Consider the following 22082-nt stretch of genomic DNA (forward strand, 5'->3'; position numbering starts at 1 on the left):
ACAAGCTTTGGGACATACTAACACGTCATACAATCGCATCAATTCTCTCTGTCGCATCCTGTCACCGTAAACTGGCCTGTCAATCATCTTACATCCTCCACATTTCATTTAGTTAATTTCCTACCGTATCGGAGAGAAATACAGCACGTTGATCTGCAGTCGCGGGTCTTTCATGTGGAGAACTGTCCTCATATTTATGCATAATGATGCATTTAAAAGTTAATGGCCAATCGGATCTTTATAAAAGTCCACATTGGTATTTGCAGATGAAAAATAACACGGGTAACATTAAATATATATTTTCTATCAGGTTAAAATGATGATTAGTCACTCAAATCTCTCAGCGTCGATCGCGCGTATCCGCCATGTTTTGTAGTTTTTTTTTAACACTTTACTCGTGTTTGTAGTTCTGAACTGAATCCTCGTCCAATTCGCAATGGGTTGGGGGCAATATTAGCCTCTATAGTGTGCACGGATCCACACTTCGAAAATCTACCGGAAATAGACCATCCGGGGACTTTTGGCATACTCTTTTCAACATACTATGCTTTGGGACACACTTATTTTAATCTCACATACTATTTAGGATGGATAGTATGGACATTGGAACGCAGGGCAAGCCTATAGAGCTTGGCAAACTACGTCACTGCCCGTTGCATTCTGGGTAGTCGCCGCCATGTTTTAGGTCACGCTCAGGAGCGTACAATGACAGTAAATACAACTCACCAGATGAAAAAACGACTGTAATTACTTTTTTTTTTTTTTTTTTTTTTTTTTTTTAAGCGCTGCTTGTACTTGCTGAGAATAAATGGACTAATATTTGAATCTCTTGTGTTCATTCGATCGCTCAGTCGTGTGGCCAGGATACGATATATACACATAGAAATCATACTGACGCCTTCTATCGGACCACACACAGGACAAAAGAGATTTCTCTATTGCAGTTTTTAATAACTAAGTGGCACCGATATATCTGTCAGATAAAATAATAAACACAATATAGAATGATCTCATATATCACCCTGATTTCTTCATGTTCTTCATGTTTATTTTCATTGAGTTTCACTTTCACCATTGTGTCGTTTCTAAGCTGGAAGGCAGAAAATGAGGGACATTATAGCATGCTTAACGTGGCTTAATTTACTAAGACAAACAAAACTTAGTATCCTTTATTGGTGTTTACTACAGAAAAGCAGATGAGCCCAGAATATGAACGCAGCACATTTAACAAAAGTATTTTGCTCTCATAAAGAAAACACTTAATGGACAGTGACTTAACGTGTAATAAGACGGGTTCTGTTCATATTCTGGGCTCATCTGCTTTGCTGTTGTCACGATCACCCGTGAGAGTGCCCTTCAGCCTCTAGAGGGCACTCCTTCCCGGACTCTGTTTCACCCATTTCATGAACTACATTTCCCATACATACTCCCCGGACTAATCACCATTCGTCATTGCACTCAGCTGTTTGTTATTTTGTCATTTTGTCATTAGTGTCTGTGTATTTAATGAGTTGTTTCTGTCTGTTCTTGTGGTTCATTGTGAATGTCACCCTTGAGTCTGAGCCCTGGTTTTTCGTGTTCTCTGGTTTTTGTTTTTGGTTTCTTGTTTCATGTTCATTGTTTTATGTTTGGACTGCTTTTTATGGATTTCGACCCCTGCCAGTACCTGGATTACGCCTTTTGGATTTGCCCTCAATAAACACCTTTTTTGTTGCACTTGGATCTTCCTTTTGCCTTTCCGTTCCGTGACAGCTGTACATAGTTTCTATGGGAGGAGAACGTTTAACGTGAATTTAAACGCGTTGCGTTCAAATTCTGGGTTATTAGTATGATGTTTACTTACATTTCGTCAGCATTACGCCACGTTAAGCTTTTTATAATGTCCCGAAAATGGGACAAAATGGCGCTCCATTTCACATCCGTTTTCCACGCTGGTCAGTATATGCAGATAGTTAATAACACAGCCAGCGTTCACCATTCTATGTTATTAACTGTATAATATAAATTTTAACATCTTCCTCCATTATTTCCCAGTCTCTACTGTACTGTCCGTGACCTAAAGTCCCAGAATGCAATGCGTTGCTGAAGTCACGTTCCCAGACTCTATTCATTTTTCCCATAGACTTTTGGAAAATGGCAGAAAATAAGCTCTGTGTTTAACAAAGGGTTATGACACGTACACGTTTTGTCTATCAAGATAATCTTTACAAGTTAACACAACATTTATAGATTTTGAAGCCTAAATAAAGTGGTCGGATATAAAAGGCTAACAGTAGGCTATAAACGGACTAGAGCACACCATGGTCGCGGATCAACGTCGTCACCACCAAGCGTCCTCAAACTTTATTTAGAAAACAACTCTATTTAAAAACATGCTCGCTGATTATGATCTGTGCTGTGTATGAATACTTATCCACTTTTTCATGAGAAATGCTGTCCAAATGTCCTGTTTATCATGATGACGTCTAAAGTCCCCACCAAAGGAGGTAGTCCCTTTTAGCAATTTGTTAGCAACTGCCGTTTTTAAGACACAGTAAAAGTTTAAAAAATCACAAGTGGGTTATAACTGCTGTGTTTTATGTCATAGATCAGAACGTGAAAGTATTTAGAGGCTTTGTTTACCACAGACCTTATTTAAGGCGATTTAGCAAAAACCCATTCAAAAAACCCATAGACTTTACGGCGTTGGAACCGGAAGTCCTAAAATGCTAACTCGCTTCTGGGTTTTACCTACAAAAACGCTTCAACCCTGGGGCACTCTATTCGACTTGCTCTGTAACAAATAATAGCTTAATAAGCCTAAAGATTGCCCGTTCTATGTACTCAAATTGAATTATGTCTCGTGTTTAACCACTATAAGAGCCAGCGGCAAATCCCCGAGGCACTGGCCGAGATGAAGCTGTTCTCGGCAGTTACAGAAGCACTGAACGGCCGCTGACGCACTCGAGATCGCATCTCCGAAAACGTCAAAACAAATTGTAAAATAGGCGCTGTTATTAAATGTGAGTCACATATTTCAGGCCTAAACAACTACATTCTTGCCTAAACTATTAAAACTACAGTTCGTGGTACAAGAAGTAGTATTTGTAAAAATTATGGTTGATTTGATCAACGATACAAACGGTGAAAAGGCAGTAGGAGTGCTGTTATCACTGAAATATCGCATGGCTATCAACCAATCAGATTCGAGAACCAGACAGAACTGTTGTATAAATATTGATATCATACTTTAGTTTCTGCTTCACTGGAGTATTAAAATTGAATTTATGTATGTTAATTTCAGTTAAGCAGTATTTTCATGTTAAACTCTGTTCAATCTGAATCTGATTGTATTAAAGTCTGTTTCTCTGTCATGTCTGATGCTCTGTTGATTGGATTTTATTCTACTGTATCTTTACTGGAGGAACTTAATCATTTTTGTAGTGTTTAAAAGACTGAGATCTCAAATAAACATTTCTCTCATAGCTGCTGTGTATTTTATTATAACTGACATTATAACTGATATTTCATGTGTGACATCTAGAGTCGTACTAATAAACACAACAGGTTTTATAAAGTAATAAAAGGCCAGAAAGAAAGTGGTGAACTAGAATACTCAGTTTGGACTAAATCTAAATACTCAAACAGTGAACCAAAACAGTTAATAATTAATATTAATTGTAAAGTTACATCAGCAGAGACAAGCGATTATCACAGGAAGAGAGAGTTAAAGATTATGAGATCAAATAATATACATGCATGAATCTTGCACAGTAAAACCAGTACCATGAATCAAGAAAATTAACCAGTTTCGATTAAATCCCGACTTCAAATCCGTTTCTCTCCCTATGATAATGTGGTGCAGTTACATGTATCTTCCTCTAGATGGCGCTCAGGTCGGTGAGGCTGTAGAGGTGTGCAGTCACGCGCTGTCCGAGGTGCTGATCATTCACTCTTCAAATGCTGGAAAGATCTTCTGTTACATAAAAAGAGGGGCACAAACATGTCGGACTACATTAAGTTCCCTCGGACTGCTTAATAAAACACTTCTATTAAAAGCAGAGTAAGTGGAGTTGAGTTGGTGAAGACGCCGGACATATTTTCACACAAGTTTAGATATTTCCTCCAGTTTTGACTGACAGAATAAGATTAATAAACTTTAATTCACAGATTTCACACCTTCTGTGAGTCTTCTTACCAATGTATCATCATGTGCATTGGTATCTTGATCTCTGTAGCCAAACATGTTTGCTTGAGTTTGACTGTATACAGTGGGTACGGAACGGGTGTGTCTCATACGTTCTGAAAAGTGAAGCCACGGGCTCTTTCATCGCCCCCTGGAGGCTGGATGCAGTACAAGTCATAAACCCCGCCCTCTCAATGCAAACGAATGGCGCTTGTCCAAAAAAAAAAAAAAAAAAAAAATTACTCTCCAATAAAAAGTTTCAGAAAGATGGTTTTGGTCATTTAAGGTAGTTGTTATCACGCTGATATATATTCAATTGTGTTTTTTTGTGATAAGTTTGATTTTAGCTAGCAATTTGATGATATAGAAACGGGGCGTGTCGGTTTGATTGACAGTTTTGATTGACAGCTTCTCTTAACTGTCGGAGCTTCGAGGGGAGATTGAAGATATATCACTAACTTTTAATTTTCGATTTCTGTGTTATTTTTACAACGACAAAATGAGTTGTTCAGCAGTAAACTGTACTAATCGACCTACAGGATCTGACGGATCACTCAGTTTTTTCCGGTAACGTTAAATGTGGGCTTTATAAGCTAATTAACAATTGATATTAGCTAAGATAACATGCTTAACGTTAGCCATGACAGAAAAAAAGCAGGTGATCGTTATCTGGCAGTTACTAATTATTTTTATGGGTATAAAAATAATAATTAGCAGGACAAAACTAATGATAGCCTACTCTAATTAATTATAGAGCACTTACAGCAAATCGATCTCCTGTAACGTTACCGTTAGTTTAATTTTATTTAAAATGGCAGGATGACCATTGAGTTGTTTCTAGTGGCATATTATTGAGTTTATCTAACATTACTGAATTAGCTGTTTCAAAATTATTATTGCTCTAGAAACAGAATATTATTTTGTGCATATTTTAATTCTGTATAATTTATATATTTAAAATACATAAATTACGATATGTTTTGACCTATCCCAATGTATTATAGTTATCACTAATAATTTATTTGAAAATGAACAATGTATATTAATAAATTTTTGGCTTTATTAATTCATTTTGTTCAACGTTAATCCTAAAATGAAGATAACAAAAAAGAAACAACAATCCATTCAAAATATATTTATTTTATATGAGAAAAAAAATGCACGTGGTCGCCATAAACTGTATGATGATAACTTTAACAGACTGCATTAACTAAAGATCGTTAATTTTGCTGTCCAACCATAGTGTCCAACACATCGTGAAAGACTTGTTAATTTTAAATCATTTAAAAAATAGCCAACGTCAGTTTTAATATAGTATATTATTATGTCTTTAAATTTAAGTCGTTAGTTGTTGTATTTGTATTTAACTTACCTTATTTCAGCAAGCAAAAGAGAAGTTCAATGTGAACCGCCAATAAAAAAAAACGAGTAAGAAGTTCAGGGGGCGTGGTTGATTGCGAGTGCGTTTGGGCGGAAGCTTGATACCGCGGCTCCGCCTCCGGCTCCACTGACGGTTCCTTCTGCGCATGCCCAGGCTCCAAACTTTTTTTTTTTTTGACGTATTGCGTAACATGTCAGCGCCCATTCGGTCGGCCATTTTGGCTTCAGTTCATTACAATGGAAGGAAGCGGCGTCGCGTCGTCCATCTTTTTTTACAGTCTATGGTACGGAAAGTATTCAGACCCCCTTAAATTATTCACTCTTTGTTATATTGCAGCCATTTGCTTAAATCATTTAAGTTCATTTTTTTTTTCCTCATTAATGTACACACAGCACCCCATATTGACAGAAAAACACAGAATTGTTGACATTTTTGCAGATTTATTAAAAAAGAAAAACTGAAATGTCACATGGTCCTAAGTATTCAGACCCTTTGCTGTTACACTCATATATTTAACTCAGGTGCTGTCCATTTCTTCTGATCATCCTTGAGATGGTTCTACACCTTCATTTGAGTCCAGCTGTGTTTGTTTATACTGATTGGACTTGATTAGGAAAGCCACACACCTGTCTATATAAGACCTTACAGCTCACAGTGCATGTCAGAGCAAATGAGAATCATGAGGTCAAAGGAACTGCTTGAAGAGCTCAGAGACAGAATTGTGGCAAGGCACAGATCTGGCCAAGGTTACAAAAAAATTTCTGCTGCACTTAAGGTTCCTAAGAGCACAGTGGCCTCCATAATCCTTAAATGGAAGACGTTTGGGATGACCAGAACCCTTCCTAGAGCTGGCCGTCCGACCAAACTGAGCTATCGGGGGAGAAGAGCCTTGGTGAGAGAGGTAAAGAAGAACCCAAAGATCACTGTGGCTGAGCTCCAGAGATGCAGTCGGGAGATGGGAGAAAGTTGTAGAAAGTCAACCATCACTGCAGCCCTCCACCAGTCGGGGCTTTATGGCAGAGTGGCTCGACGGAAGCCTCTCCTCAGTGCAAGACACACGAAAGCCCGCGTGGAGTTTGCCAAGATGGTGAGAAATAAGATTCTCTGGTCTGATGAGACCAAGATAGAACATTTTGGCCTTAATTCTAAGTGGTATGTGTGGAGAAAACCAGACACTGCTCATCACCTGTCCAATACAGTCCCAATAGTGAAGCATGGTGGTGGCAGCATCATGCTGTGGGGGTGTTTTTCAGCTGCAGGGACAGGACGACTGGTTGCAATCGAGGGAAAGATGAATGCGGCCAAGTACAGGGATATCCTGGACGAAAACCTTCTCCAGAGTGCTCAGGACCTCAGACTGGGCTGAAGGTTTACCTTCCAACAAGACAATGACCCTAAGCACACAGCTAACACAGCTTCACAACAACTCCGTGACTGTTCTTGAATGGCCCAGCCAGAGCCCTGACTTAAACCTAATTGAGCAAAAATGTCAACAATTCTGTGTTTTTCTGTCAATATGGGGTGCTGTGTGTACATTAATGAGGAAAGAAATTAACTTAAATGATTTTAGCAAATGGCTGCAATATAACAAAGAGTGAAAAATTTAAGGGGGTCTGAATACTTTCCGTACCCACTGTATATGCCATATCTAGAGTGATTTATATGAGGGTGTTTAGTTGAACTTTTACTGAAGAACTTTAATAGAAACAGTTTTTCATAAATGCTCAACACTTGACTTGTTGCATGACAACTTTTACGAAAGCAGCAACACAAACGGAAAGAGAAAGAGGAAGGAGAAGTGTTAAATGTTCTCCACATCTGTAGCTTCAGCAGGATTTCAGTGTTCTATTGTGTTCTCTGTGTTCGAACGAATGCATCAGAACGCGTTTGCGTTTTTATTTGATCTTGACACGCGTCTGAAAAACAGTTGTGTTCATGTGTTCATCTAACGCACGTGTACACTAGAGTCATGTGACTGGAGGATTTGGAGCATTTTACACCAAAACTGAGGAAATGAAGAGAGACAGGAAGTCAAACAAACTTTGAAAGAAAGTTCTCACTGTTCAGCCTGATCAGTTCTCTTTCATTTTATCCTATTTGAGTCCTGCAGGTTCCAGTAAATCAAGGTAGGACAGTTCTCTGAATATTTCAAATCGATTAATCTACAGTTTCAGAGCAGACTGACTTTGACTGATTGTTTTTTCTCTCTGATGAAAATGATCAATGTTTCTGAAATCACACAAAAACACTTCAGTCTTACATGTGTGTGATTTTAATCATCTGCTCGATGTCTTCCAGAATGTTTCGTCTTTTCTCTCTGATTTCTCTGATTGTGATTCCTGGTGAGTCTGAAGCAAAACCTTATTTGAAATGATTGAGTTATTGCTCTGATTATAAACATGTTAAATATCCACAATATCATATGTTGCTGTTGTTTTCGTTTGTATTTGGATGTTTGCAGTAAATGTAAAGAATAACTGAAGAGTAAAGAAGTGTTTGTAATGAACAAAAACTATATAAAGACAATCAAAGCGAACAATGAAACAAGATCTGAAGACTCCATTAAAACACATCTTACTTCTGAAGTGCATTTGTCATGAAGAGAAAAACACTGAAATAAAAACACAAAAACACTGTATTATTATATTGATGAATATGCATTTTAAAATCTGTATTTGCCTGTTTTATATTTTCCAGGGATTTGCAGTCAGGAATGGGAGATTCAGTACTCAAATATGATGAAATGTGTCCTAAAGGGTTCAACAACACGTTTATCAGGCATTTATAAACACCCAGATCGTCTCACTGTGACAGAGATATATTGGACTGTAAACCCAAGTCCAGGAAAGGTCATCAATCTGTTGAATCTTCCAGATTACAGAGACAGAGTTCAGTACTTCCCCAATAAAGATCGAACATTCGTTCTCACTCTCAGTAATGTGAGACATGAGGATGAAGGAATGTACTGCCTCAGAATCGTGACAAATGTAGAAAAACAAAATCATCTTGGTTTTCCTGGGATTGAGCTCAGAGTCACGGGTACAGTCAAACTAATATTGCTCTGACAGATTTGACTCTGTTCTTTCATATAAATATTAAATCTGTTTGTCTGTGATTTCAGAGCTCAGAGTGGAGATTCCTGAAGAGGTCGTTGAGAAAGATTCACCTGTTTTATTCTGTAACACCACCTGTATCCTCTCAGGAACAGACTTTATCTGGTATAGAAACGGCAAGCGTTTATCAGAACGGAGCGGCACGAATCAGCTGTTGCTGCAGTCGGTCAGCAGTGATGATACGGGAAACTACAGCTGTGCAGCGAAAGATCAGGAACATCTGCCGTCTCCTGCCGTCACTCTCAGCGTCAGATGTACCGCACACTTTCACCTTTCAGTTCAATCCAGACTGATCACATGATCGACTGTAAGTCATTCTTACTCTTTTTTCAGATCCTCCAAAGAGCGTGTCAGTGTCCATCAGTCCGTCTGGTGAAATAGTGTCAGGAGATTCAGTGACTCTGAACTGCAGCAGTGATTCAAACCCTCCTGCTCTGAACTTCAGCTGGTTTAAGGAGAATGAAACCTCAGCTGTTGGATCTGGACAGAGTTTCAGCATCTCCAGCTTTAGCTCCAGTTTCAGTGGACGCTTCTACTGTGAGGCTCAGAATAAATATGGATCTCAGAGATCAGCGTCTGTGTCTCTTTCTGTATCATTTGCAGGTATTGATTTGTGGCGTTGGCTCTTATGCTGGTGTCTTTATCAGTCGTGTGAATGATGTTTCTCTTCACTCAGGTGGACGGACCGCAGGTCTCTATGCAGCTGCTGGAATCGGGGCTGCGCTCATCTGCATCTGCATTATTGTTGTAGTAATAAAGATCATAAGGTGCGAGAAAACTGCTGTGGAACATACATATTTATAACTTATATAAATCACAAGTCATATTAATCTGTGTCTGTACCGTCATGAAGATCACAGTCAGTTTGTGTTCATGTTCATTTCTTCTTCTCTCTCAGGAATCGAGTGACTCCATCAGAAGAGCAAAAGCACAGAGGATCACAACAACATCAAACAGTCTGACAATCTTCTCCTGCTTCTTCTCATTTGTGTCCTGTCAGTTATGAAGGCAGAATTCATTCTCTCATCATTGTGTCGTCAGGTCGAGTCTCCTGAGGACACCTACATGACCCTTGACCCCAAGTCCAGATGTTCTGAATACGACACACTGGATGTGAGTTCTTCTGCTGTTGTTGTGAAGGTGTTACATGAGATCTTATTTCTGATGCATATGTTCACTTCTTCTCTAGAATATGAAGAGATCATGTGACACAGACGAGCCTGAAGATCAGGATTCTACATATTATAACATGGACAAATGATTATTATATCTTATATTAATTTAATTTGACAGTTCATTTCACAATCATTAATGGTTCTTGCCTCTGGCGAAGCATCATTATTATTCTCTTGCATACTTATTATTCTTCTTCCACACAAAATTTCGTCATTTCGTCACCATTTGTCATAGGCCCATGAATGAGGCGTCAAATCGTGTGGATTACTGAGGAATGGTGTGCTATGACTTTTATAAGCGATCGGGTGTACGACGTTCGCCTGGGGGGTGAAAAATCAGCCAAAAATTCCCATAGACTTAACATTGCAACAAACTTTAACGAGTCATAGCTCCTAATGAGGATTTCGTAGAAACATGTGGGTTACGATGTTTTGAAGAGGCTGTCAGGCTCTGTAACACCACACCTCAAAATGGGATGGAAGTTGTACCACTGGGGTGCAAGAGCTGCCTAAATTTGCCCCATAGACGTACTATGGTGCAGGACGGCCCATGAAACGCATACATGTTTTTCCTACTATGGGAAATTACACTGAACATAACTCTGGATCACAGAGTCATAGAAAGAAGGAGGTGGATTCAGTTTTCTGAGGCAACAAATCAGTCTCTCTGGATCATTGTGAAGTTGTCAGGAAATGTTCATTCTAGTTTTTAATGTTGTGCTGCTAAAAGTGAGAGAACATCTCAAGAGTCAAATACATCAATCTAGTGGATGTTCATGTTGACGCAGCATTGCATATAAATCGCAATTTGCAACTAACTCAAGCACAACGGTTTAATGCAAAAACACGTTCTGTGTGAATTTTCCTTGCTATTATTGCCTTCAGCTTGTTTACGACAGACGACTGTTATATTCACTTTCCATTTATTTCTCTGCTTTAATGATATGCATTGTGAAAAAAGTGTTATACAAATAAAAGTGAATTGAAACGACATTGTGATGTATCGCTGTTTGCTTTATTTCAGTCAGTGTGAATTATACAGTGAATCTTCAGCTGTGATTATTTTAAAAAGTTATTTCTATCGGCCGTTTTCTGTGATAAATAGCAGCTGTTTTGTTGATATTCTGTGCGACGCTGATCAAACAGAGAAATTGTTTTTAAAGGGATAGTTCACCCAAAAATGAAAATTCTTCAAGTTGTTCAAAATCTGTACAATTTTATTTGTTCTGTTGAACATAACGGAAGATATTTTGAAGAATGTGTTAAACTGAACATTTTTAGGGCACCAAAGTGGCCTGGTTACAAACTTTCTTCAAAATATTTTCCTTTGTGTTCAACAGAACAAAGACAATTATACAGACTTGGAACAACTTGAGGGTGAGTAAATTATGACAGAATTTTCATTTTTGGGTGAACTATCCCTTTAAGAGGACTGTTGCTATGGTCACGCGAACGCGCCTAAATAACTTTGTTGAGCTTAAAGGAACAGTTCACCCAAAAATGAAAATTGTCATAATTTACTCACCCTCAAGTAGATCCAAACCTGTATGAATTTCTTTGTTCTGCTGAACACAAAGAAAGATATTTGGAAGAATGTCAGTATCCAAGCAGATCTCGCTCCACATTTACTGCCATAGTAGGAAAAATAAATACTGTAGTAGTCAAAGGGGGACGAGATCTGTTTGGTCTTATAGCTGGTCTCTCAGTTTTGTCGGGCTGGTCTATAGGCTGATTTTAGAGGCGCTTTCAGAGACTAGTTAAGAAATATATTTCCTCATAGTCATTTCTCTCCCTAATGTGATGCAGTTACATGTATCTTCAGGTCGGTGAGGCTGTAGAGGTGTGCAGTGACGCGCTGTCCGAGGTGCTGATCAAAAAAACAATTAATAATAATAATAGTTAAAAATAAACATTCATCAACAGTGATGCATGTGTGGAATATTCAGAGTTCTTCTGCTGCACAATAAAAGCGTTTGAGATTCTCAGTAGACCTATAAGAGTAAACAACAACATCTGATTTTAAAAATAAAATGATTAATGATTTCTATAGTATATATATGAAGAATGTCACTGCAACTTTGTCTTTCATCTCAGTGTTTTTGCTCCATCTTTGCAACCTACAATATCTTGTTCTGGAAGAGCTGGTGAAACTGGTGAAGAGCTTCTTCTTTTCGTTCAGCACATTGAGCTTCAGTTCACCCGCCTCATGACATCAAACCCCAGAAACACCTTCTGTAAGAGCCCGTTTGACTTTACACTGTGAGAGCATCTTGAACTCAATATAGTTAAACACATTCACTAAATTACAGTATAGCTACAGGATTACAGTCAATTATCAGTTATTAAATCATCAAATCTTTGACTCTGTTTATGTGAAATATCTGCTGATTTGTGTTGATGATGTTTAGATGAAGTCAAAGAGATGATGTTTCTCAAGAGGACATGTTACACATTTATCTTGCATCAGTATATACTAAAAAAGAAAAGAGGAAGTGTTTGTACAGAAGTATATTTTTTCCAGTGCATGTGAACCTCACATTGTCTGAGTTTCCACAGTATTTCAGTGAACTTCAGTTCAGCTCCTCTGTGACTGAATTAATGCATTAATACTGATTCAAAGAGGCTTGAGCGACTTCTGTAAGACATTTGTCAGACATTTTCATCACGGTTTGCTAAATCATATTTTCAAAAAATTGTCTGTATACACACACACACACACACACACACACACACACACACACATGCACATATGAATATATATGTGTGTGTGTGTAAATGTGCACTAGTGTCATGTGACTGGGAGTGTTTTGCACTCATTCAGAGGAAGTGAAGAGAGACAGGATGTGTGAAAACAGTTAAACTACTGCATTCAGATCATAGAGTCATTTTTACACACAAACACTGCAGATGAAAGTAAGGTAGGACAGATATATTTTACAATGCAAAAACATGTTTTTCTATAGAGAGATGATTGAATATGATATATTAAGTGCTTGTTTCATATGTATCTCCTCATGCAAACAAAAGTTTGATATTTTTGTAATTGTAACAATCTTCCTCGTGTCTTCCAGAATGTTTCGTCTTTTCTCTCTGATTTCTCTGCTTGTGATTCCTGGTGAGTCTGAACATAATTCATATTTTCACACACACACTGAAGAAACCTCCATCTCCTCTGGGTGTCACTTTACTAAATTTGTGATATAGAGATCGTGAGTACGATCAGCAGACATCTGATATGTTAATCTTGTTGTATTTTGTCTTGTGGATGATTACAAGTAAAACTGAAGAGTAAAGCAATGTTTTTTTAACTATATAGAAACAAGCAAAGCAAATACTGAAGTAGAAGAACTGCTTCTGTGATATAGAGAAAAGTAAAAACACAAACACATTATGATCAAAATCTGTATTTGCCTGTTTTATATTTTCCAGGGATTTGCAGTCAGGAATGGGAGATTCAGTACTTAAACATGATGAAATGTGTCCTAAAGGGTTCAACAACACGTTTATCAGGCATTTATAAACACCCAGATCGTCTCACTGTGACAGAGATATTTTGGACTGTAAACCCAGTTAAAGATAAAGAAAACATCAATCTGTTGAATCTTCCAGATTACAGAGACAGAGTTCAGTACTTCCACAATAAAGACAAAACTTTCATTCTCACTCTCAGTAATGTGAGACTTGAGGATGAAGGAATGTACTGCCTCAGAATCGTGACAAATAAAGAAAGAGAAAAATATCTTGGTTTTCCTGGGATTGAGCTCAGAGTCACGGGTACAGTCAAACTAATATTGCTCTGACAGATTTGACTCTGTTCTTTCATATAAATATTAAATCTGTTTGTCTGTGATTTCAGAGCTCAGAGTGGAGATTCCTGAAGAGGTCGTTGAGAAAGATTCACCTGTTTTATTCTGTAACACCACCTGTATCCTCTCAGGAACAGACTTTATCTGGTATAGAAACGGCAAGCGTTTATCAGAACGGAGCGGCACGAATCAGCTGTTGCTGCAGTCGGTCAGCAGTGATGATACGGGAAACTACAGCTGTGCAGCGAGAGATCAGGAACATCTGCCGTCTCCTGCCGTCACTCTCAGCGTCAGATGTACCGCACACTTTCACCTTTCAGTTCAATCCAGACTGATCACATGATCGACTGTAAGTCATTCTTACTCTTTTTTCAGATCCTCCAAAGAGCGTGTCAGTGTCCATCAGTCCGTCTGGTGAAATAGTGTCAGGAGATTCAGTGACTCTGAACTGCAGCAGTGATTCAAACCCTCCTGCTCTGAACTTCAGCTGGTTTAAGGAGAATGAAACCTCAGCTGTTGGATCTGGACAGAGTTTCAGCATCTCCAGCTTTAACTCCAGTTTCAGTGGACGCTTCTACTGTGAGGCTCAGAATAAATATGGATCTCAGAGATCAGCGTCTGTGTCTCTTTCTGTATCATTTGCAGGTATTGATTTGTGCCGTTGGCTCTTATGCTGGTGTCTTTATCAGCCGTGTGAATGATGTTTGTCTTCACTCAGGTGGAAGGACCGCAGGTCTATATGCAGCTGCTGGAATCGGGGCTGCGCTCATCTGCATCTGCATTATTTTTGTAGTAATAAAGATCATAAGGTGCGAGAAAACTGCTGTGGAACATACATATTTAACTTATATAAATCACAAGTCATATTAATTACTTTTATGACACTTTTAATGATGCATTTTCACTTTTAATCTTCACATCTCCATGACATTGATACTGTATGTTTCTATAAATATTGTTCTTCTCTCCAGTAGGAAAACAGGAGATTCTGGCGTCAGAGGTGGCGTTTCAAAACAGGTGTCTGTTTTCAGCACTTTATCAGGCAATTATGATCCTGATGGGTGAATGTGATTTCACAAATTACAACATGTTCCTGGATCAACATTCCCATCAGCCAATCAGATTTGAGGAACAAGTTTACAGTTTACGTCAAGTTCAGGCTTAAGATCAGTGTTAGGAGCTTCTACATCAGTGTTATTCACCATCATTTCCCTCTGATTTTAGGGATAACTTATTTTCATTCAGAAATTTTGCTCCATGTCTTACTTGGCAGAATCCCAACATGATGATCTGGACTGTGTTTATTCAGGAGAACAGCAGCGCAGCGGTGACGGATCAGATGAGCACGAGTGATTCAGGCGTTCAGAATGACGTGATCTACTCAAGCATCGATCACAACAGACCCAGGAAGCATCAGAGCGCTGGAGATGAAGACGAGCTTCAGTACGCCTCCGTCCATCACCACAGAAACACAGGGATCACGAGTGTGAAGGCTGAAGGTCCGTCTGGAGATGTGAGGGATCTCTGTCCTGCTGACTCTGTCAGGTGAGGCGCACTTCATTATTTACACTTCACTCGATACGGTTACAGATGTGAACGAACCCTAAACTCAGAGGAACAATGTTTCATGTGTACGCATTCATCTGGTTCATCTTATTTAGCGTTTTTCACACTTATTGAACAGATCGGATGATTCCTCTGTGATCTACAGCAGCATCAATGTCGCATGAAGAATTTGAGCATCTGATCACAAACATCTGAACTGCTGAAAACATCGTGTCGACAAACTCCTCAGATGAAATCTCCTGAATGAGGCGTGAAATGGAAGTTGCAACTAACTTTACTGCCATTTAGTGATGTATTTCTGAGCGAAGATCTTTGTGTATGTGTGTGTGTGTGTGTGTGTTACTGTTTTAGATATGTATAAATTGTCTTTACCTGCAGAGTGTGTTGCTGCACACACAATAATCTGAGCTGAAGTTTTACATAATTGAATTACATTCAAATTTTCCATCCATTTGGATTACATAGTTTTTACATAAACAAACTAATAAACTTGAAGGTGCTAAAGAGGATGTTTTGTTTTATACATTTTTGCAATATTACTTGAAACTGTCTTTACTAACTGATAAAAGACTATTTTTTAGGTGCACTGAAAGTAATAATATTAATATACATCATCTGTGCACGAGGTAGGACCTTAAAAACATCAGCCAATCGTTTACGCGATCATCGCGTAATCCCAACATGATGATCTGGATGATCGGGACTGTGTTTATGGCTTGTCAATCACTACCATGACGTTCCTTGTGAGAGACGAGCGCGGCTGCGCGCTCCAGTAACTTTCCACACTCCACAGGTGCCGCATACAATGTTTTTGTCCGGAGACAGGAGTAACAACTGCAGATTATGAGTTACCTGCGGTGAGTCCGGCATAATGAATCCACTAAGTGTGTGCGCGGCTTTAAGTCGCACACTCACTTAATGATTGTAAGGCCGATTATGAATGTAAATTGATACTTATGACTGATCGCGCTCAAACGCATCCAGTCAGAGCCAGTTGCGTTCAGTCTGCGATTACAGTCGGTGTTCAAATTCCATGTGTAAGTATTTAAATCTGCTTCAGGAGCAGGAAACAATCGCTGTATGTTGAGCTCAGTCAGAATGTTTTAGCTAGTCATAAAATGTGTGCCCGGCTTAATAACACAGTGAAAGCCGGACTCGTGCACGAGTTCTGGGAGGCATTCACTCGGAATGAGCTGTGAAGGAGGGGGATTGTTCTTACGCATGCGCTCATTTCAAAAACTCAGTCGACGAAAAGAACCTCTGTACCACCTTTAATGTGATTCATATTTGTAAGTAATATGTAAATTAAATAGGTAAGATTTATGTTATAGTATGCAGAAAAATGCCCGGGTTATATAACACTGCTTAGTGTTCATGTGTTTGTGCACTACTAAGTTAAAGTACCATTGAAGCAGTGTCAGAGTTTATGAGATAATTAAGTGATGGTTGAACATTAATGATGAACACCTGCTGTTAACAAGAAGAATCGCTGAAGGAAAGAGAAACAGCTGACTTCAGTCACAGCCTTCGATGAAATCAATTGAAGATAAAAGACATAAGCACTGCGTTCCATTCGGAAGGGCTCATCCCTATGCCCTAATCCCTTCAAAGTGTTTACCCTCTGGAGTGAGAGCTTCGAATAGATGAAGGGTGTAGGGCTAAAAAAACCTCTTTTTTTGGAACGCACTTCTGCGTCATCTTAACGGGACAATCAAGGAGGAGCAGATTGTGCAAGCTGCGCCCTTTGTTTAACGTTAGTTTATATATTTATTTATTTTAGGTTTATCGTATGTAGGCTATATTGTATTTATGTATTTTAAACATTTGAATGGACTGATAAAGGGAGCTGTAAAGTATTTTTGTTGAAGTACAATGTCATTTTGACCATATTAATGTACCAAATCTAACTTGTATAAATATTACAGTAGTATAGAAAAATACTATACATACATTTATAGTTAAAATCGAACTCTGAGCCTCCTGTACCCATTCTGTGATGTCAAACAACTTCCCTGTGCAAAGGATCATAGGGGCCCGAAGTGTCCATAAATTGTTCCCTTCGAAATACTTCATTCTGAAGGGCCCTTTGAAGTGGCCAGTTTTGAGCACTTCGGTTTGGAACGACCCTTCAATATGGCGGCCATGATTATTTTCACTCCGAAGTGCCCTTCGGAGGGCGATATATCCCGTTTGGAACGCACTGTAAATCTTTCATGATCTGATTAAACTACTCCACAATCTCTACAAAACATTACCAGCTTCAATTATTACTAACTAGACTGACTTTATTTCTGTCATCCGTCTACAAAAGTCTTTATGAGAATTAACAGAGGTTCAGATGTTGATCATTTATAGATATTCATTTGAAGTTACCATCTTTGAGGTCTTTAATCAGGCTCTTGATTTTATTACATCAGTTGTTTTTGGCTGCTGTAACTGAGTGTTTATTAAACACATCTTATGGCATAAATGTCAAGAGAACATGTGATGAGGTGCTGATGATGAAAGTTGTCATTTAGTGACCTGGTTTATTGATCTATTTCATAGTTTGGTCTCTGATGAAAAGGCTTTTGTATTATTAGCTTCACTATATTGAAAATGTGATTTTACGTCATGAGATCCAGCAGTGTTGTGTTGAGTAGATGGTATGAAGGATTGTAAAACCAGTTTGTGCACAAAAAGGTTTTGGTTTACTGCATCATTCCGACTCATACTGTTATGAATGGGAGGCTCAGGCAGGAGATCCAAGTGCAGCGTTTTATTTTCAGTGAGAATGGTCGTACAGGCAGAGTCAATCAGGAACAAACAGGAGCAGCAAAGGACAGGCAGGGTCATAGTCAGGGTAAAAGGCAGGCAGATATCACTCACAGAACAGTATACGAGGCAAGGGTCAGGACAGGCAGCAACGGGTCAATAAACAGGAACAGACAAGGTCGAGAACAGACAGGCAAACAGGGAATAAACGCTCAGAAATTGGAGCGTCGGGCAGCCACAACGGGTCAGGAGCCTCGGGCAGCCATGGCGGGTCAGGAGTGTCAGGCAGCCACGGCGGGTCAGAGTCCATAGATGACCCCAGCGGGTCAGAGTCCATTGATGGCCGTAATAAGTTGCAGTTCGAAGATGGCCATAACAGTTCAACGGCCTTAACGGCCATGGTCGAGCAGGGTCCCCACCCACAAGCTCCCCACCCTCAGGTACACTGCCCCCCCCAAAAAGTTCTTGGGGATTTCAGCGGAGCCCGTAGCGGGTTCGTGGGCAAGGAGTTCGGGTGGCGCCGACAGGGCCAGGCGTTTGGGTGAAGCCGGCAGGACAAGACGCCTGAGTGGCGCTGGCAGCGCAAAGAGCTTGAGCGGCGCTGGCAGGGCTGAAAGCTTGGGTGGCGCTGGCAGGGCAAGGAGCTTGGGCGGCGCTGGCAGGGCTAGGAGCTTGGATGGCGTAGGAGACACCTCTGGAATGGTCTCCAGACCCCCAGCGGTCTCTTGAAAGGCTTCTGGGCCTAGTCGAGTGGAAGAAGCCTTCTTCCTCCTCCTCCTCTTTTTCCGAGGGTGAGGCGATGATTCACTGGTTGGAGCGGGTTCAGGAGCAGACTCACTGGCTGAAGCGGGTTCTGGAGTGGACTCAATGGGTGGAACGCCCCCCTACATCCTTAAGCAACGAAGAGGCGGCCATCTTGCCCGAGGGCACTGGCAAAGTAGCCATCTTGTCCGTCGCGTCCAGGGCGCTTAAGTGCATTGCAACCGACAAATTTGAGTGCGTAGCGTCTGGCAGGCTTGAGAGCGAAGCAACCGGTGGGCTTGAGAGCGAAGCGGCCACCGGGCTTGAGAGCGTAGCGGCCGGCTGGCTTGAGAGCGTAGCGGCCGGCGGGCTTGAGAACGAAGCGGCCGGCGGGCTTGAGAGCAAAGCGGCCGCCTGGCTTGAGAACGAAGCAGCCACCGGGCTTGAGAGAAAAGTGGCTGGCTGGCTTGAGAGTGAAGCGGTCACCGGGCTTGAGAGCGAAGTGGCCGGCTGGCTTGAGAGCGAAGCGGGCACCGGGCTTGAGAGCGAAGCGGCCACTGGGCTTGAGAACGAAGCAGCCACGGGGCTTGAGAGCGAAGCGGCCGGCTGGCTTGAGAGCGAAGCGGGCACTGGGCTTGAGAGCGAAGCGGGCACTGGGCTTGAGAACGAAGCAGCCACGGGGCTTGAGAGCGATGCGGCTGGCTGGCTTGAGAGCGAAGCGGGCACCGGGCTTGAGAGCGAAGTGGCCACTGGGCTTGAGAGCGAAGTGGCCACTGGGCTTGAGAACGAAGCAGCCATGGGGCTTGAGAGCGAAGCGGCCGGCTGGCTTGAGAGCGAAGCGGGCACCGGGCTTGAGAGCGAAGTGGCCACTGGGCTTGAGAACGAAGCAGCCATGGGGCTTGAGAACGAAGCAGCCACCGGGCTTGAGAGAAAAGTGGCTGGCTGGCTTGAGAGTGAAGCGGTCACCGGGCTTGAGAGCGAAGTGGCCGGCTGGCTTGAGAGCGAAGCGGGCACCGGGCTTGAGAGCGAAGCGGCCACTGGGCTTGAGAGCGAAGCGGTCACCGGGCTTGAGAGCGAAGTGGCCGGCTGGCTTGAGAACGAAGCAGCCACGGGGCTTGAGAGCGAAGCGGCCACTGGGCTTGAGAACGAAGCAGCCACGGGGCTTGAGAGCGAAGCGGCCGGCTGGCTTGAGAGCGAAGCGGGCACCGGGCTTGAGAGCGAAGCGGCCACGGGGCTTGAGAGCGTAGCGACCAGCGGGCTTGAGAACGAAGCGGCCACCGGGTTTGAGAGCAAAGTGGCTGGCTGGCTTGAGAGCGTAGCGGCCGGCTGGCTTGAGAGTGAAGCGACCGGCAGACTTGAGAATGAAGTGGCTGCTTAGGGATGCCAGCCGCTCAAGCTGAAGTCATCGGCGGATCTGCCACACTGCATCGCAGTCCTCTCCGCTCCCTGACTGATCTAGAGAGGTGACTTGACTCTGGGTGATCAGCGGAGACTTGACTTGATGTTGTTGTGGTAGTAACCGCCATTTTGTGAGTGTCTATGGGCGCGGCGGCCATTACATGACTCAGCGAGGTGTCGAAATCCTCAGCAACCCCCACAGTAAAGGGAGACCCGCTCAGTTGCAAAGCCAGCTCGATATATTGTTCTAAAGTCCCGTTAATCGCATGTAGTGGCATGACGGAGCTGAGCGGGTCCGATAATCCACCACGAAAAAATATCATTAAACAGTCCTCACTGAAACAAGTTGATGGTGCCAATTCGATAAAATCCATGACATAATCCTCAATGGGTCTGTCTCCCTGACGGAGACCAATTAACTGGGCAGATGGATTCATCTTGGCGGTGATAGAAACTCACGGAAGCTGCTGGATCTGTGGTGGCGAAGTATTCTGTTATGAATGGGAGGATCAGGCAGGAGATCCAAGTGCAGCGTTTTATTTTCAGTGAGAATGGTCGTACAGGCAGAGTCAATCAGGAACAAACAGGAGCAGCAAAGGACAGGCAGGGTCGTAGTCAGGGTACAGGCGGTAGATCAAAAGGCAGGCAGATATCACTCACAGAACAGTATACGAGGCAAGGGTCAGGACAGGCAGCAACGGGTCAATAAACAGGAACAGACAAGGGTCGAGAACAGACAGGCAAACAGGGCATAAACGCTCAGAAATTGCAACAGTGTTAACAGTACTTCGCAGTGAGGTGGTGTGAGTGGAAGTCCTTTATAGTCCTGATAATGAGCAGCAGCTGGGTGTGGTGATCAGTGTGGTGTGCTAGGGTGGATGTGGCAACAGGTGATTGGTGTGATGTGAACATGTGACTGACAGGGAGGATTGTGGGAAGTGTAGTCCAGGAACTGACAGGAGCAAACCGTGATCGTGACACATACAGACATCAAAAATCAATGTATGAATTACAACAATTGTATGATTTATGAGGAACAATTCGTATTACTGATATACTGATTGTCACAACACCACTGGATCTCATGTCTAAGAATCACAGTCCTAATATAATGAACAGCACAATAATAATAATCCATCATACATTTATAATACATGACACATGTAATAATAATACATCACACATTTCATCATAGATTAGACTCTAAATAAGATCAGTACATCAGGTCACTAAATGATGACTCGCATCATCAACACCGGATCACACGTTCTCTTGACATTTATGCCATAACAAAGGTGTTTCATAAACACTCGGTTACAGCAGCCAGAGAGCTCTTAATGCAATAAAATCAAGAACCCAATTAAAGCTAACACTGACCTCAAAGATGGTAACGACAAATGAATCTAAATAAATCATCAACATCTAAACCTAAGAACATCTATAGACGTATGACAGAAATAAAGTCAGTCTAGTTAGTAATGAGTGAAGCTGGTAATTTTTTTGTAGAGACTGTGGAGTTGTTTAATCAGATCTTGAGAGATTAAATGTCTTTTATCTTTAGTTGATTTCATTGAGGGCTGTAACTGAAGTCAGCTGTTTCTCTTTTCTTCAGTGATTCTGCTTGTTAACAGCAGGTGTTCATCATTAATGTTCAACCATCACTTAATTATCTCATTAACTCTGACACTGCTTCAATGATACTTTAACTCAGTAGTGCACAAACACATGAACACTAAGCAGTGTTATATAACATGGGCATTTTTCCTCATACTATTAGATAAATCTTACCCATCTCATTTACATATGACTTAAAAATATGGATCACATTAAGTTTATTAGTTTATGTAAAAACTATGAAATTCAAATGGATGGAACATTTGAATGTTATTCAATTACATAAAACTTAAATTTAGACTGAAATATCTTCTTCGCAGATATATTGTGGACTAAATATCCCTTCATCCAGCACTTTTTTCCATAATA

General features: G+C 41.1%; 2 protein-coding genes across 8 annotated transcripts; both read left to right on the plus strand.

Annotated features, from left to right (window-relative positions):
• The first annotated feature begins 7376 nt into the window (after window positions 1–7376).
• LOC137032228 (B-cell receptor CD22-like) lies at window positions 7377–10817 on the plus strand. Of its 2 annotated transcripts, XM_067403899.1 has the most exons (9): window positions 7377–7672; window positions 7845–7888; window positions 8244–8585; window positions 8668–8913; window positions 8993–9262; window positions 9336–9426; window positions 9558–9615; window positions 9701–9772; window positions 9849–10817. In XM_067403899.1, exons 2-9 carry the CDS (start codon window positions 7846–7848, stop codon window positions 9918–9920), a joined length of 1194 nt encoding a protein of 397 aa, XP_067260000.1. In that variant the 5' UTR covers window positions 7377–7672; window position 7845; the 3' UTR covers window positions 9921–10817. The 2 variants fall into 2 exon arrangements, with proteins under 2 accessions (XP_067260000.1, XP_067260001.1); XM_067403900.1 differs by lacking the exon at window positions 7845–7888.
• Window positions 10818–12696: 1879 nt separating this feature from the next.
• LOC137032227 (B-cell receptor CD22-like) lies at window positions 12697–16401 on the plus strand. Of its 6 annotated transcripts, none has more exons than XM_067403894.1 (9): window positions 12697–12752; window positions 12906–12949; window positions 13264–13608; window positions 13691–13936; window positions 14016–14285; window positions 14359–14449; window positions 14612–14657; window positions 14914–15185; window positions 15325–16401. In XM_067403894.1, the coding sequence occupies exons 1-9, from the start codon at window positions 12742–12744 to the stop codon at window positions 15368–15370; spliced, it is 1371 nt and encodes a 456-aa protein (XP_067259995.1). In that variant the 5' UTR covers window positions 12697–12741; the 3' UTR covers window positions 15371–16401. The 6 variants fall into 6 exon arrangements, 5 of the variants coding, with proteins under 5 accessions (XP_067259995.1, XP_067259998.1, XP_067259996.1 ...); XM_067403897.1 differs by having other exon boundaries at window positions 14950–15185; XM_067403895.1 differs by having other exon boundaries at window positions 14615–14657.
• The last annotated feature ends 5681 nt before the right edge of the window (window positions 16402–22082 follow it).

This window comes from Chanodichthys erythropterus, chromosome 12 (genome assembly GCF_024489055.1).
Source record: "Chanodichthys erythropterus isolate Z2021 chromosome 12, ASM2448905v1, whole genome shotgun sequence".
NCBI lineage: Eukaryota > Metazoa > Chordata > Actinopteri > Cypriniformes > Xenocyprididae > Chanodichthys > Chanodichthys erythropterus.

Bases quoted from the DNA above. Each gene is read 5' to 3' on its own strand.
- LOC137032228 (XM_067403899.1), top strand. From the start codon at position 7,846: ATGTTTCGTCTTTTCTCTCTGATTTCTCTGATTGTGATTCCTG. The intron at 8,586-8,667 runs GTACAGTCAAAC...CTGTGATTTCAG, and splicing joins GATTGAGCTCAGAGTCACGG to AGCTCAGAGTGGAGATTCCT. The intron at 9,616-9,700 runs GTCTGACAATCT...TTGTGTCGTCAG, and splicing joins GATCACAACAACATCAAACA to GTCGAGTCTCCTGAGGACAC.
- LOC137032227 (XM_067403894.1), top strand. The intron at 14,450-14,611 runs GTGCGAGAAAAC...TCTTCTCTCCAG, and splicing joins GTAGTAATAAAGATCATAAG to TAGGAAAACAGGAGATTCTG. The intron at 14,658-14,913 runs GTGTCTGTTTTC...CTTACTTGGCAG, and splicing joins GAGGTGGCGTTTCAAAACAG to AATCCCAACATGATGATCTG.